This window comes from Haliotis cracherodii, unplaced genomic scaffold (assembly GCF_022045235.1).
Source record: "Haliotis cracherodii isolate W230 unplaced genomic scaffold, xgHalCrac1.p SCAF_3, whole genome shotgun sequence".
Taxonomy (NCBI): Eukaryota; Metazoa; Mollusca; class Gastropoda; order Lepetellida; family Haliotidae; genus Haliotis; species Haliotis cracherodii.
Genome location: NW_027266286.1, coordinates 58,070,055 through 58,087,699, shown reverse-complemented (window position 1 = coordinate 58,087,699; position 17,645 = coordinate 58,070,055). Strand labels below are relative to the sequence as shown.

The following is a 17,645-nucleotide window of genomic DNA, read 5'->3' as shown; positions in this document are numbered from 1 at the left end:
TCATATGTTGGGTTGTTGGACTTAACTTTTGTCATAATTCTAGAATTGACCACATATATCTAAACACAGCCGTCGTAGCCATTTTTTTTGTCCGACCTTCATCCAAGGGCAGATAATTTCAAACGACTTTTAATTTCAAACCACCAGAAATTAAATATTACACGCTTCTCCGTTTTTGAAATTTACATTAAAATTTACTCCTAAAAGTACTCCGTTTTGTTACGCTACAGATGCACCAATATGGTTGTCTTGTTGACGTGACATCACACGTGGACGGCCGGCCCACGGCAAGTCAAGAGTGTTGTCCTGCTGTAGAATGTTGTGTTTCGATAAACATCAAAATGTCTCGGAACTTCGTTTTGCGCCATTCCAGTTTGCAGCATACCCACGGCGCGTTGACGTTGATTATCAACATTGTGAACGTTACTTGTGCCAAAACAAAAGTATATTTTTTATGAGCACCTGTTACATCAACAATCATTGTGTGCTGTTCACAAATAAAAACACACGTGTATGAGTATTATGCTCTCAACAATCGCGCAAACATCCACATTGTGCGCCGTGCATTAACATGCACGTGCAAATTGTGAATCACGACCTTCAAGTCGAGATGTCTCAATGAAAATGTATTGAAAGATGCTTTATTTAATTTCAGTGAGTGAGTAAGTTTGGTTTTACGCCGCTTGTTAGCAATATTCCAGTAATATCACGGCGGGGGACAACAGAAATAGGCTTCACACATTGTACCCATGTCGGGATTCAAACCCGGGTCTTTGGCGTGACGAGCGAACGCTTTAACCACGAGGCTACCCGACCGCCCCATTTAATTTCAGAATAAACTTATTTATATTGAATTGTATATGAAGCACAGTTACTTTTTCCCGTTAGCTTACTGAGAAGTCACTGATGTTTAGCATCAAGTTTATTACTAGACTTTTTTCACAGAACAATGTATAAGGCTGAAGAACCTCTCACAGCTGAGAGTATAACAGCTGCATTGATGTTTGCATTTGGTGTAATACAACAATAGTTGAATTTATCTACAATTACAGTAGGACATTTTTGTAACAAAATTGTAGTTTTTATGTTTTGCACGTGTGTTCACCCACATTATGTTAACAAAGAATGGTTTAACCGAGTATTTTATCGCCAAACAAGTTTCGACCGAGAGCCGGCCAGTGGATGTTGCCCATGTCGTTTAGCGGTCCTGATCGTAGTAGAGAGATTCCATGGGATGTTTCAATATAGGATTTTTCTGTCGGGATTGAAACCCATTTTAGAGATGGCTCTGGGTTAGAAAGACTTCTGGATTAGAGGGGGTTCTGGATTAGAGAGGGTTCTTGGTTAGATGATTTTTGTTATTAAGGGTTCTGGATTAGAGGGGATTCTGGATTATAAAGGGTTTGGGGTTAGAAGTGGTTCTATTTATTTTAGACTTTTATTTGAGTGTACATACATTTAAAATAAATAATTGAACAGTGTTCACATTTGGCTCATAAGGGCTTAAGTGAACGTTTAACTTACGTGAGAACGGAAATTGTGTAAAATGTGTCCTTTTGACGGCATAACGCGCTGATACATTACTGTTTACCACAGTGGCATAAGTCAAAGACATTATTACTTTGGTGAAACTAAAGGGGACGTGTTCCATGACAACAGAGCAAGAGTCATTATTCGTACCAAAGACAGGAATTCGCACAGCTAATTACGTCATAGCCCACTGGGAAACTTGTACGCTCTATAGCCGTCACGTGATCGTGTCTATGACGTCACATCCTAACAACGCCAAGGACACAATTACAGACAACGTCAAGAGCTGCATATGAGCTGAAGTCTGGACGATAATCTTCTTACCCCATTCCACTTCCTGTAGTCTCCCCTTTGTTTTCTCGCCATGGCGTTGCAAGCAGGGGTTTCGGTCGGCGTGCAGGCCTTCGGTAGAGCGGTGTCACCGTCACCGGCTGCCCTGCAAAACGTGAAGCTCATAGCCCAGGCTATGGCGGAGACTACTCAGATATTCCGGCAGAGTCGGGACAAGGTGCATCAGTGCTGGGACAAGTTGACCAAGTCCGAGCAGCTGGCGGCGGATATGGTGGACAAGATAATGATAACAACGAGGCGCGTAGAGCAGCTGAATGACACGCTTCAGAGTCAAAAGGCAGCCGTGGCGAAGAAGAGGAAGCTTTGTGATGAGCTGCGTGAAATCACTGGTGAGACAGCACCCAACAATTTTACTTAAAGTAATTTACACTTGTCGGAGGGGTACACAAAAATTGTGATCTAGACTACCAGTTGTCGGACTTTCATTTTGTAGAAGACTAGGTGGCTGAGTTGGTTAGATCGCTGACGCTGACTTTGTGTGCTGGCGACTATAGGTGCCTCCTCTGGGAGTGTGGGGTCGAATCTCGGATGGGACCCAACCCCCCAAAAGTACTACAATTTGTACTTAACTGAGAAGGTGTTGCTCATTTGTTACAATTTTACATTAGATTATACAGTATATGGTCCATGCACATTTCAGTTTCTGATATATTACGTCGAGCTGTAGCTGAACCTTGTCGTATACTTGCATCGGAAAATGTCATCACGTATTGATTAATAGTGTTGTGATCGTAGTGATGAATGACACGTTATGAGTTCTATTTGAAATTGTTAATTGTATACCACTGCGATTAATTAATTATTGATCATTTGACAGTAATTGCTTTGTTTGTCAGAGTTTCGCCAGGCCCTTTTGATAAATGACAGACAGTAATAATTACGCCTATCCCTGGATACACCTCTTTCGATTTGATTGCGTTGAACCACAGATGCGATCCATAGGGGTGGGTGACAGCACGATCAGAGCGCTCACTGGACAGAACGGACAAAGTTCCATTGCCCGATATGATATTAAGACACATTCTCATTACGCTGCCTATTAATCGAAACATAATTACGTAAAATTAGCTCATATTTGTGTCTGATATTACAGCTCGATATTTAGTATTGAGTAAAAAACATTAGGCTAAAGGTGCATGACTACAAGCGTTCAAGTTCTCATCTACGTCTTGAAACAATCAGGAAACTCACACAGAATGCATCAATAAATATAATAAATATGGGACTATACATGCATGACACTTTTTTATGCATTGTAACTTCTTTTCAAAATATACAAATACCAATAGCAACACGAATAGCAAAGGTTAAGATATCCCAAGTACATTCACGACAATGTTCACAGCTTGGTGTGTGGACGCCGTCTGGCTTACTTGGTATGTATATCAGTCCACACCACATTTGGAAAGAGGACGGCTCTCTCAGGAGTAGAGTGGGCACTAAAGCGCCACTAGTTTTACAAAACCGACGTATTACAGTTGTATTTAGTCGTTGTAACAGATCCTAGACCATATATTTGATACAATCATCACCTCCATTCAATTCTCAGTTCGCGCCGTACGTCAGTCTAGGTTGTATTTAGCGTCATCGGTTTTATTACAAACATATATAAATATATATAATCAATATTATAAATGGATGCTACATTTCGATTATTTATGTATTTTACCAAATAACTCTGCCTAGGCCTTCCTATTCTACATGTCTGAGCCTTAAACCACAGCAACTCCGTGTCCTAGTTGAACCCACCAGCCATTGCTGACCTATTTTATTTATCTCCATGTGTAATTCACAAGCCATTGCTGATCTATGTCGAACATTTAGATTAACTGATTGAATATACATATGAACATATATTGCTAGAATAGTGTCAAAACGGGCCGAATAAATAAGATCTGCACAAGAAAGCAACTTGGTAACTTTCTAACATATTAAGCTAAAATACGTGTACACATATAGACTAAAACGTATATATATCTGCCTGGTCGTCTTGAATCACATTCTATATGCTTGTTACCAGTTCTGTTTGTGCTCTTGTACAACTGATGACTGTTATTGGAGAAATAATGTAATCTTGAATCTAAAGGTTGTTAACGTTCACAAGCTGCGTCGCTTTACTCCCCCCATCCATTAATCTGGCGCATCATCACATCCTGAATTACTGTTCAAAGTCGCACATGTACAGATCACACATTGTAATACATGTGTTTAGAATGTTAACACATACAAGACAAGTTTCGATCTTAATAGGGGCGGTAGGCTAGCCTAGTGGTTAAAGCGTTCGCTCGTCACGCCGAAGACCCGGGGTCGATTCCCGACATGAGTACAATGTGTGAAGCCCATTTCTGGTGTCCCCCGCCGTGATATTGTGTTTAAATTCCAAACGGAACACACATTTAGTGTGTTCTATCTGATCACATTTAGGCTCTAAACATATGAAATGAGCAATCGTCTCAGCCCAAACACCATCTAAACACAACATCGCCATAATCTAAACTCGTTTACAATTTTAACATCTTGAAATACTAAACATGTTCAGAATTAAAACATGTTTAGTGTTTTATCATGTCTAGAATTTAAACATCGTTTAAACATGTTCAGAATTTACGCGTTAAGAATTTAAACATGTTTACGACAAAATGCATATAATTATGTATCATCCTAATACTCTAAGCATGTTTAAATAGTGTGCATATCATTGGGAATTAAGTTAAATGTGGATAAAATGTCTTATGTATAATAAAAGATATGCAAATAAGATTCACGGGCACTTGCATAACGCAAATACTTCCAGGGCTTATAACGAACCGTGTACAATATTTACATAAATATGTACAATGGACCAAGCTTAGTTAATGGAGACTAGAAAATTGATATTTTGTTTCCGTAGCACAGGTGGTAGCGTGAAGGACTACAAGTCAAGGGGTTGTAGATTCGTATCCCGCCGAGGTTTTAAAAGAGTTGTGTTCATGAATGTCTTGTTGCTGCATGACTAATATTTTTTCTCTTATACAGGGAATTTTAGTGAAGACAATGAAAGTATATCTGATTACTACGATAGACCATCATAATTAGGAGACAATGAACGTGTGTAGGTTTGTGTCTAGGATCTGAACACATTTTGACAGCGCACTCATTCAGTATATTCCCCTGCATGTTTGTGAACTATTCTGCATAATTTAGCCCACGGTAAATATTGTGAAAAAGTTTGGAAGTAATCGAGATAAAACTGATTCCACTCGTGGCAGAGTTCAGCAGCAGTCGTCTTGGGAGCTACGCCAAAAAGGCGGAATGGAATGCCTACCACACAGTCGAGATGGACAGGAGGGTTGCTGGAAACACTGAGCAGATTGAAGACTTAAAGCAAGCGCGAGGTAAGCTGTCCTCGGCCCCGGGGCATGTTTAATCATACAGGAGAGGGGTAAGCTGTCCTCAACCACCGGGGCACGTTTAGACATACAGGAGAAAGGTAGGCTGTCCTCACCCCCGGGGCACGTTTAGACATACAGGAGAGAGGTAGGCTGTCCTCATCACCGGGGCACGTTTAGACATACAGGAGAAAGGTAGGCTGTCCTCACCACCGGGGCATGTTTAGACATACAGGAGAAAGGTAGGCTGTCCTCACCACCGGGGCATGTTTAGACATACAGGAGAAAGGTAGGCTGTCCTCACCACCGGGGCACGTTTAGACATACAGGAGAAAGGTAAGCTGTCCTCACCACCGGGGCATGTTTAGACATACAGGAGAAAGGTAGGCTGTCCTCACCACCGGGGCATGTTTAGACATACAGGAGAGAGGTAGGCTGTCCTCATCACCGGGGCACGTTTAGACATACAGGAGAAAGGTAGGCTGTCCTCATCACCGGGGCACGTTTAGACATACAGGAGAGATAGGCTGTTCTCACCAAAGGGGCATGTTTAGACATACAGGAGAGAGGTAGGCTGTCCTCACCACCGGGGCACGTTTAGACATACAGGAGAGATAGGCTGTTCTCACCAAAGGGGCATGTTTAGACATACAGGAGAGAGGTAGGCTGTCCTCACCACCGGGGCACGTTTAGACATACAGGAGAAAGGTAGGCTGTCCTCACCACCGGGTCATGTTTAGACATACAGGAGAGAGGTAGGCTGTCCTCACCACCGGGGCATGTTTAGACATACAGGAGAAAGGTAGGCTGTCCTCACCACCGGGGCATGTTTAGACATACGGGAGAAAGGTAGGCTGTCCTCACCACCGGGTCATGTTTAGACATACAGGAGGGAGGTAGTTTGTCCTTACCCCTGGGGCATGTTTAGACATACAGGAGAAAGGTAGGCTGTCCTCACCACCGGGGCATGTTTAGACATACAGGAGGGAGGTAGTTTGTCCTTACCCCTGGGGCATGTTTAGACATACAGGAGAAAGGTAGGCTGTCCTCACCACCGGGGCATGTTTAGACATACGGGAGAGAGGTAGGCTGTCCTCACCCCTGGGGCATGTTTAGACATAAAGGAGAGAGGTTGGCTGTCCTCACCACCGGGGCATGTTTAGACATACAGGGGAGAGGTAGGCTGTCCGCAGCCCCGGTGCTTGTTTAGCACGCTGTCTAAGCATAAGGTTAAAGTTCCGCTCAGAAACAATCTTGATGACTTAGAGAGGCATTAAATTTAGGAGTAAGCACGTAGGAGCTTTTGTATCGCAAGGTAGACTGTCCCCAACTCAGGAGAAGAATAGCTATCAGAAGGTCACGTCAGTAAGTATTTAAGCACATTAATAATATACTAGCAAATATTAGCTGATTGGTAGCATTGACGACACGTTACCAGTCCTTGGCACGTTCTGGTAAAGCCGTGTGAAGGAAGGATCCCCTTAAGCCCCCCCCCCCCCCCCCCCCCACACACACACACACACACACACCCTTCCCCCCTCTCCCCTCTCCCACCCCCTACACACCCCAAAGCCCCACCCCTACCCCAGTCGATGCCTAACATACACTTACTGAAACGGACGGGACATAACGAGCGAAGCATTCTCTTGGTCCATCAGTGTAATTAAGGCTGGTGAGTCACTAGGATGGGCCACTGATTTCAATAAAACACTGCTTTCTCCTGGTTATCTATTAATCGGTGTTCTTCATGGGAATAACGTTTTGTTATCAATATGTGTCGTAAGGCCTAATCAGCCTGTTAAGTTCCTCTAGATTACACGTATAACAGTTTTGTCATGGCCACACATCCCCTGTCAAGTAAAAGTGTGTTTCTTGCAGGAACTTTGCATTCTCGTCTGAGGGACATCCTTGTGGAACTCAAGAGCGTCAAAATTCAGCTGGAGGACGCTGATGAAAGCGTCCGCTATATCGAGGTATTCGAATTGATCAGGTTCTCCATAGAATAGCGTCTTATCTTTAGCCAAACTTAGGTTTCTGAAAATGGATTTTTAAAGGAAAAAGAAAAAAAACATCAAATATCAGACTGAAGACACTGACGACAGCATCCACTATATCGAAGTATTCGGATTGTTGAGGTACTTCATAGAGTAGCGTCTGAGCCAAATTCCCTTTTTCCTGAAAAAAAAATAATTAAAAGTATAACAAAACCACCAACTATCAGATTGAAGACACTGATGACAGCATCCGCTATATCGAGGTATTCGGATTGCTCAGGTTCTTCATAGAATAACGTCTTATTTTTAGCAAAAACTCATTTTTCTAAAAATAGATATTTGAAAGAAAAACATCAAATATCAGATTGAAGACAATGACGACAGCATCCGCTATATCGAGGTATTCGGATTGTTGAGATACTTGATAGGATGCTATTTCGGGTTCAGCCTGTGGTAATTAAGCATCACGTGAATCTGGGGGTTCCTTATACTTATTGTATCCTTCCCATTAGAACCTGTGTATATCGGTGTGAACTGCGCATGAAACACATGGCCACCCTACCACTTCACAAATGTTTGAAATGTTTTCCATAAATGATATGCCCTATATATATATATATGTAGAAACATGCTGTAAAAGGCAACTATGCTTGACGTAAGAGGCGTCTAACGGGATCGGGTGGTCAGGCTCGTTGACTTGGTTAATGAATGCGATCGTATCCCAAGTGCGTGGATCGATGCCCATGATATCAATCACTGGATTGTCTGGTCCAGAGCCCCGTTCTATAGCTGGAATATTGCTGAGTGAGGCGTTGGACAACAGACAAACAAACAAGCAGCAAACTTCATGTATATCACAGAAAGTCCGGGGCAGATTCGAGGAAGAACAGGAAGAAGAGATTCTGAGTCTGAAGGCGGCCATCAAAGAAGCGTATGTCACCAGGAACACAATGATGTCCTTCAAGCCAGGTGAGCCACCAACATATGAGGGTGCCACCCCCATCCCCCTTGAATCCCGAACACCATCTAATTTGTCACTCTGAGTCTCCTAACTCACCCTGGATCCCGAACACTACGTAACTCAAATCTCAAAAGCATTGAGAAAATGGTGAAATTTGAAGTTAAATTACTGAAATAATCATAGTTCAATGAGAACTTTTAAGAACACCATAAATATTTTTTAAATGTTGAATCTGCGCACTAAGTACGATAATTGTATTTGCGTCCTTCGTGCCGCATTGCTGAGTCCCTAATACCCTCTAATCCCGCGTACCAAAAGGAGGTTGGCAGCCTCAAATATGAATCGCTAGAAATCGGTAAGAATATCCCAGTTAAGTATTTATATAGCCGACGACAGAAAACAAACCTTTAGTTATTCCCCTCGATTTATCTCATTCGGAAAATATCGTAAATATCGGGAGAATGGAGCTACACATATTTAATTCGAGACACAAAATTGCGGTTGGTATATGTTCCAAAGGTAATGCCAATACAGTTCGAGCTCGGCAGTTCGAGCGAGGATCATTAGAAGTGTACCTTACATGATAGCGGGTACATTGAAAATAATAGGTCTCAGCCATTCGACATTCATGTGTAAAGTAAGTTAAAATGTGATGTTTGAACAGACGCAATGTCGAGTGCCGTCCAGCAACTGCTGCCCAGTGATGAGGAGTATGAGCAACTAGTAGCAGAGACGGAGGATCTCACCAGCAAGGTAACAGTAGCCAGCAGCGCCCTACTTGCCTCTAACAGGAACACAATAATCCAGTTCCATTTTCCATCTTCCCGAGGCACGGGCGTCAACTGACTATAAAAGTCCAGTTCCCACCCTTGCCGAAATAGGCTGCAATTATGGAGTTATATTTAGGCTTGACTAACGACTCTGTGCATAGTCCAATCAAAATCGCGTAACGAAATCGACATCCGGTTCGTAAACTCCCGTGCAGAGTTCGGTCGATTACAGGATTTGCAACACATGTGTACCGCCAACTCGATGTCAACAGATATTTTCAAAATCTTTTCACGGTTTTTATCTAGATGCTCACGTGATTTGATGCACTTAAGACTCTTTTTATTACATTGTCAAATAGATCTTGATTATCGATCAGATCGTCTTCACAGGGCGACACCATTTTATTTGAAACAAATGCAAGTGATCTGAGAGGTGGAATCCGATTGGTCAAGAAAGGACATAGACGGGATATAACTCGTTATAGCCACTGGTGGCGTTTCGATCGAGCCTAGAAATTCCAACCTAGTTCGGCTGCAGTCAGTTAACTCCTTTGCCTTGAGAAGATGGCAGTTTCGGTAACAGATTATTCCGAAAGAATAAGATCCGAGCTCCACCCAGAAAATCAAATGGTCGGGCCTTACAATCATACAGAAAACAGCTCGATATTAAAGAGATTGCATGTTTGTCTTAAATTCCACATTCTTATCACATCAATTAAGGCGTTTTGCTTGGGCAAGCTCATTTATTCTGAATAATACTCTTCAATGACATCATGATCATTTTGTAGAGAAAATGCCGATAACGAGGTTCTGACACGCCCCTATATGCATGTCATCAGTAGGATGCACACGATGAACCCTCGTGACTTTTAACCACCAACGGCGGCGTCCACATTGGCACGCGTTTTGTTCTTGGGAGATGGGTAAGGCGAGGTGAAATGGGGTTTAACGTCGCGATCAAGATTAGTTCAATCAAATGTGATGTACATGTACGTGTAAGTGTCTCTGCTTGTACTAGTCCGGAGTAATGCCGGTTTTATAGTGCTAGCCCACTGAAATGCCATGCAGCAGTTTAACATGAATACCCCACGTAGACACAGTATACTGATTCCGAGCCGACCAGTCCTTGATTTAACCCCTTGATGCGGAGGTGAGGTGAGGTGAGGTGAGGTGAGGTGAGGTGAGGTGAAATCTAATGTCCTGTTCAAGGTTATTGAACTGATATAGAGATGTGCATGCATGTATTAGTGTCTCTGCTTGTACTAGTCCGGATGACGGCGGTTTTATAGTGCAAGCCCACTGAGATACCATGTAGAAAATTAACATGAATACCCCACTTAGACACAGTATACTGACTCCGAGCCAATCAGTCCTTGTTTTATACCCATAATGTCCAACGTCAGACAGGGTAACGACAAGTACCATCTTTTAACGTCTTTTGGTATGACGCGTCCAGGACATCAAGCCAGTGCTCTATCCACAAAACCAGGGGAAAGAACTCTTGCAGAGAACCCGATGAAGGTCAATGTATGTACCTCTGAACATTTGAGGGCAGGTTAAGTGCTTAGCTGTGGGTATAAGTTGATTTCTGTTGTTTTGTCTTTGCACTAGGTAGAGCCACGTATGGATTGCGGGGTAGAATATGCCCCAGCCCCAACTACTCCTTACTACTACTACTACTACTACTACTACTACTACTACTACTACTACTCCATCGCCTGTGACAATCCTGGGCAGACCAGGTTCCTAGATACCAATGCTTGTCGTAAAATCTAAGTGAAATAAGGAGTGGATAGCTGTAACGTGTCATTGTATCCAAACAAAGTGGGTCGTTGCTCGTGCTATCAGCCTCTGGATTATTTACGGCCGCGGCGATACAGCTGAAATGTTAGTGATTGCGACATAAAACAACATTCACTCACTTTCGGACTGAGACATTGAGTGAAGCAGTTTTTTTTTACCTCCTTAAGCTTGTATTTAAAAACAGACGTGTGTAAAGGGAAATGTATATTTAATATGAGATACGGTGTACATGTGTAACTCATTGAATCCTTTTGTCAACAGTGCTCCATGCTGAAGAGTCAGCTTCAAGAACAGTCAAAGGAGATGCTTTTGTATCACTCGAAGAATTATGAGCTGTCTATGAAGATCAAAGAACTCGCCGCAGCTCTCAAGGAAGAGCGACAGAAATCTGGTTGGTCCACAGACGAAAATGCACATGCGCAAACATTGCAGAAGCCTCCAATCACGTGGTTCGAAGCTCCAATCACCAGCATCGAGGCAGTGAAGGACTACCTCATCCGGCATCATGGTCGGGGGAATGAAACGAGGGTTGTAGAGTATCTTGATATGAAGGCAAGGCGAGCCACAAGATGGCACTCACAGATGTTTGAGAAGGATTTTACAGATTATGACAAAACATTAGAGATCTTGGCAGAGAAAGTCTGGAACACCGCCGGTAAAGAAGATCTACAGGTCAAGGATGGCGCAGGTACCGAGGAGAATGCCCAGAATGTACCCACAGTTGCCCCGGCCACCGACAATCCAGCGGCTCAGCCTCTCACAGAGTCCGAGCTCCAGCTCTGCGCAGCGCTTGTGAACGATGGTCGAGCGGGGCAGGCCCTTGTAGATAACATTGATAACCGGGCACCTGTCAATACCAACACTTCTCGCACGAGATTCATGCGCAGGCTGCAGAGGCTGTTTAGACGATAGGGAGTATTGTAGTAGGTAGAACTGTTGTCAGTGAGTATGAGTGTGGAGGCATGATATTGGCTCTGGACATTGTAGCTGGGCATTCATCTTGGAAAGTATCTGTGAATTGTACGTTGTCAAAGTCGCATTCATTAAAAGAGTTATGTTCACTTTTCATTTGTGATTGACTTTAGTTATATTGCAATCGAAAAACGACACATCCAGTTTGGTAACGAACATACAGTACAAGACGACTAGCAGATCTCAAGATGTGTCATTTACTCAACAATGTGCACACGTGCATTTGTTATGTTATATAACTACATCTATGTCGAGGTTAGTCCCTGGGCAAAGATTAAAATATGAATCCAATTAATGTTTAGAATGATTTGGCAAGTGGTCTCAGCTTCTGGCCTGAAATTGAGCATTGTTCTGGGCTCCATTTGGATTGTATTTCGTAATTTTGTAGATCTATATTTTTAAATAAGAGAACTTTATTTCTGGGACTTAATGTTAGTCTAACACATCTTCGATGTTTCTACTTGTCAAAAGCAGCCATTAAACAAAACGATTTCTTTAATTGGCAATAAAAACGTAAATAACAGGGCGGAAATAATTAACATCTGCGTCCACTTACTCGTATTATCTGGACAAAGATAAACTGACTCTGCACCCTACAGACGATGACGCCGATAATTCCAAACACATGTTCCCCCTGTAAAGATCCGTGTTAGAGTTCTTCAGTAACCCTTGGTTGTCGTAAGAGGCGACTAACGCTAACTTGTTTGATGCATGTAATCGTATCGCAATTGCTTAAAGCGTCACTCATGATGACAATCACTGGATTGTTTGGTCCAAAATCGATTATTTAGAGACAGCAAACATTAAAGATTAGCAACAATGTTACGTATTCACGTAGCTACGCAATCACAGAAGATACGGTTCAATGATACATATTTGCACAACACCACAATCATTGAAGATGATTCATTCTTAAAATAAAAGAAAACAAGGGAAACTGAATTAGAAACAACAGAAAAAAAGTTTGAATAAGACAATGAAATTGGTAGAAACACATTTTAAAGGAAATATAAAATGTGAAGAAAACTTGGACATGAAACATAGTCACAGAACGTACGGTATGTGGATAAGATCTGGAGGCTAAACGGATTAAACATGAAGAAAGCCATACAAATACTTTATAAAATTAGACTAGGTATTTTCTGAAACAATATTTGGAAAACAAAGATGGCACTGTTATACTTAACAGAGGAAATACTTAACGATACGAAGTTGTTTAACGAAAAGTTGTACACTGTACAAGACACTGTACCAATTGATGTGGTTGATGAACCGTGAAGATCCGGGGTAGAATACGTCTTCAGCAACCCATGATTCGGGAAATCACTTTTGTCCCCTGTAGCTCTAGTAACGGTATTAAAAGAAGCAATGTAGGAATATACTTAATATCATTGAAAGGCTTTTAGAAGTGATACACATAAGGAAGAAAATATATGGATGTCAACTTCTTTATTATGAGGAACACAACGCTTCGGAGGATATGCTTACTCCTTCATCAGGCAGATACTCCGAAACGTTGTGTTCCTCATAATAAAGAAGTTGACATCCATATATTCTCTTCCTTGTGTCTGTGTGTGTGTATATCTGCGTCTACAGCAGTGTCGATCATCACTAAAACAAACGATAGAAGAAAGAGCTGTACGGTGCAGAGTGTGTTGTTAATGCTGTAAATGAGTGCTAATCAGACCGTAGAGTTATTATCCACACTTTGCTGGTCAAATTGTATCAATCTTCATCCCACGACAATCACTGTTTGTAATCTTTTGTGCCATTAGTACACCCTATTTCACCAATGTTCAGCAGTACATTCATCAAACAAAACTGCCTCTACATTGTCCCATTTCCTCTCAACAGTGTTAGCCTTGTATCTATCATCCAGAAAAAAATGAATGGAAAACGTCAAACCTAGACAAACCGTATCTCTACAAGGTGCTGTATATTGATTGCTAAGATGGCAATTCCACTTTGCTTTCTTCATCTCAGCAACAGACCTTGACTGGCATCGATGTGTGAATGCGATAAGCATATGACTTATCGCTGTACCTTTCAATTATACGTTATTGTGTGATTGGCACTTCAAATTAATTGTTATGTTGCACTTACGTCCATAAAGCGTCTCTGGGGAAGGGTATAAAGCTACTCAGCCATACGACTGAGTCACTTACTGTGTTCAAGCGTCACCATGGCTGAACGTAGGGTGGCCATCGTTGTCGTTGTGGTGATGTTGGGGACTGTGGTGGGTCTGACTACGGATGGCCACATACAGACAACATCGTCTCCTGGAGTTCAGCATGTGACAACAGCATCTCGTTTCCAAGGAAGTTCTACAAGGCAAGACTTGAGGAGTGGTGCTGGCCTGGACAATGCCAGTACGGGTTCTACTCCAGTGAAATTTACCGTTGGTGGAAGTCCAACTGGGAATAATGCCTCTGATGCCTGTGTTGACGATCCGAAAGACGACCCAAGCAACAACACCGACGCCATTGAGAGCAACGTTGTGGTGTGTAAAGAAGAGGGCGAAGAAGGTAACATAACTATTTGTAAAACAACGAACCCTAAACGGATTTCAGTCATAACTCTGGGTTCTCTCAGCAAGGCCAATTACATAATAGCGGAGAAAATATGCAGATATATCTATTACCCACTTCTGGCCAGTGCAGTTCTCCTCAACACCTTCAACATAATGGTGTACACCGCCCCCGCCATGAGGAGTCCCACCAGCACCTACCTGATAGCTCTTGCCACTGACGAACTCCTCTTTGCATGTTTATCCACTTTGAGATCGACTCTCAAGGCTGTTTACGGTGTCGACGCTGTAAAGAAACAGCTGTATCTCACATTCGCCATGTACGTTTCTAACTTCGTCTTAGCAAGTCTCCGTGTCCTCATGTACTGTCTGACTGTTCTCGTCTCCCTGGAACGTTTCCTTGCTGTCGCCTTCCCGCTAAAGTCAAGAAGCTTTCGTTTAATGAAGTCACCTCTTATCTTCATAGTAGCGATGTCCGCGATTTGTTTTCTATGTCATTTACCAGGAGCTTTTAAATACAATGTTGTCCCCAAACCCAACTCGACAGACTATACCATCAAGCCATCGGCGATGTTCATTGATAACAGGGACCTCCTACTTGGTATTGGAATGGCCAACAGAATCCTCTACACATACATCGTCCTCATCTGCGGACTCATCATGAACCTGTGCGTCCTCCTGGTTCTCAGGATGCACAGCAGGAACAGACAGAAGATGAACACGACAGTTGACGCAGAGAAGGCGGCAAAGCGAGAGAGGCAGACGACAATCACCATCCTGACGTCGACATTCCTCTTCACAGTTCTGGCACTCCCTCTGGCGACAGACTCATTGGTCCAGACCTTCGTGGCTGACTATAATCTCTACAAAAAGGAACATTACGTCAACATGCTGATGAAAGATGTAAACGGTTTACTTATCACGATCAGCCTGTCCACCGACTTCGCCTTCTATATTGCATTGAGCAAGGCCTACCGACGAACCTTCTTCAGACGACTTCCTTTCATGGCGACGATCTGCAGACGACAGCAATATGTGCGAAACTCATCAGGGAGTCAATCTCAAACACAGGTGTCGACGGTGTCTGAAACATCCAGTAAAGGTACTTAAACCTTAAGATGAGCAACATGGTAAACGGCGATAATTATTATTGGCCTGTCAGCTGCATACCGGTGATTCCATCCAAAATTGTCATCGTCTCCAGCGCGTGTGATTTAAGGCCACCATTCGACGCTGTGCCGCTGCATTACTGTTTAAAGGGAAGTTACTGTGGGCTCTCCTTCGACACCGTGCCGCTGCATTACTGTTTAAAGGGAAGTTACTGTGGGCTTTCCTTCGACACCGTGCCGCTGCATTACTGTTTAAAGGGAAGTTACTGTGGGCAATCCTTCGATGCTGTGCCGCTGCATTACTGTTTAAAGGGAAGTTACTGTGGGCTTTCCTTCGACGCTGTGCCGCTGCATTACTGTTTAAAGGGATGTTACTGTGGGCTTTCCTTCGACACCGTGCCGCTGCATTACTGTTTAAAGGGAAGTTACTGTGGGCTTTCCTTCGACACTGTGCCGCTGCATTACTGTTTAAAGGGCGGTCACTTTGGGCTTTAATCTTTTCTTCGACACCGTACCCCTGAAATACTGTTCAAGTCGATGTTAGTGTAGGCTGACTTTCGACGCTGAAATACGGCTCTAGACAACATTACTTTGGGCTTTCCTTCGACGCTGTAGCGCTGAAATACTGTTCACGGCAACGTTACTTTGGGCGTTCCTTCGACGCTGTAGCGCTGAAATACTGTTCAAGGCAACGTTACTTTGGGCGTTCCTTCGACGCTGTAGCGCTGAAATACTGTTCAAGGCGACGCTACTTTGGGTGTTCCTTCGACGCTATAGCGCTGAAATACTGTTCAAGGCAACGCAACTTTGAGCGTTCCTTCGACGCTGTAGCGCCGAAATACTGTTCAAGGCAACAGGGCGTTCCTTCGACGCTGTACCACTGAAATACTGTTCAAGACAACGTTACTTTGGGCGTTCCTTCGACGCTGTAGCGCTGAAATACTGTTCAAGGCAACGTTACTTTGGGCGTTCCTTCGACGCTGTACCACTGAAATACTGTTCAAGGCAACGTTACTTTGGGCGTTCCTTCGACGCTGTACAGTTAAAATACTGTTCAAGGCGACGTTACTTTGAGCGTTCCTTCGACGCTGTAGCACTGAAATGCTGCTCAAGGCAACGTTACTTTGGGCGTTTCTTCGACGCTGTAACGCTGAAATACTGTTCAAGGCAACGTTACTTTGGGCGTTCCTTCGACGCTGTAGCACTGAAATACTGTTCAAGGCAACGTTAGTTTGGGCGTTCCTTCGACGCTGTAGCACTAAAATACTGTTCAAGGCGACGCTACTTTGGGCGTTCCTTCGACGCTGTAGCGCTGAAATACTGTTCAAGGCAACGTTACCAGGGGCGTTCCTTCGAAGCTGTAGCGCTGAAATACTGTTCAAGGCAACGTTACCAGGGGCGTTCCTTCGACGCTGAACAGCTAAAATACTGTTCAAGGCAACGTTACTTTGGGCGTTCCTTCGACGCTGTACCACTGAAATACTGTTCAAGGCAACGTTACCAGGGGTGTTCCTTCGACACTGTACAGCTAAAATACTGTTCAAGGCGACGTTACTTTGAGCGTTCCTTCGACGCTGTGCCGCTGCATTACTGTTTAAAGGGAAGTTACTGTGGGCTTTCCTTCGACACCGTGCCGCTGCATTACTGTTTAAAGGGAAGTTACTGTGGGCTTTCCTTCGACGCTGTGCCGCTGCATTACTGTTTAAAGGGATGTTACTGTGGGCTTTCCTTCGACACCGTGCCGCTGCATTACTGTTTAAAGGGAAGTTACTGTGGGCTTTCCTTCGACACTGTGCCGCTGCATTACTGTTTAAAGGGCGGTCACTTTGGGCTTTAATCTTTTCTTCAACACCGTACCCCTGAAATACTGTTCAAGTCGATGTTAGTGTAGGCTGACTTTCGACGCTGAAATACGGCTCTAGACAACATTACTTTGGGCTTTCCTTCGACGCTGTAGCGCTGAAATACTGTTCACGGCAACGTTACTTTGGGCGTTCCTTCGACGCTGTAGCGCTGAAATACTGTTCAAGGCAACGTTAGTTTGGGCGTTCCTTCGACGCTGTAGCGCTGAAATACTGTTCAAGGCGACGCTACTTTGGGTGTTCCTTCGACGCTATAGCGCTGAAATACTGTTCAAGGCAACGTTACTTTGGGCGTTCCTTCGACGCTGTAGCGCTGAAATACTGTTCAAGGCAACGTTACTTTGGGCGTTCCTTCGACGCTGTAGCGCTGAAATACTGTTCAAGGCAACGTTACTTTG

The 17,645-nt window shown here is 43.5% G+C and overlaps 2 protein-coding genes across 2 annotated transcripts; both read left to right on the top strand.

Moving 5' to 3' along the window:
- Positions 1-1,894: 1,894 nt before the first annotated feature.
- Positions 1,895-11,689, top strand: LOC139473913 (hyaluronan mediated motility receptor-like). The gene is made up of 6 exons (XM_071256719.1): positions 1,895-2,210; positions 5,130-5,255; positions 7,128-7,222; positions 8,104-8,212; positions 8,869-8,957; positions 11,039-11,689. The coding sequence occupies exons 1-6, from the start codon at positions 1,895-1,897 to the stop codon at positions 11,687-11,689; spliced, it is 1,386 nt and encodes a 461-aa protein (XP_071112820.1).
- Positions 11,690-13,931: 2,242 nt separating this feature from the next.
- Positions 13,932-15,386, top strand: LOC139475570 (rhodopsin, GQ-coupled-like). The gene has a single exon (XM_071258761.1). The coding sequence runs from the start codon at positions 13,932-13,934 to the stop codon at positions 15,384-15,386; it is 1,455 nt and encodes a 484-aa protein (XP_071114862.1).
- Positions 15,387-17,645: the final 2,259 nt, after the last annotated feature.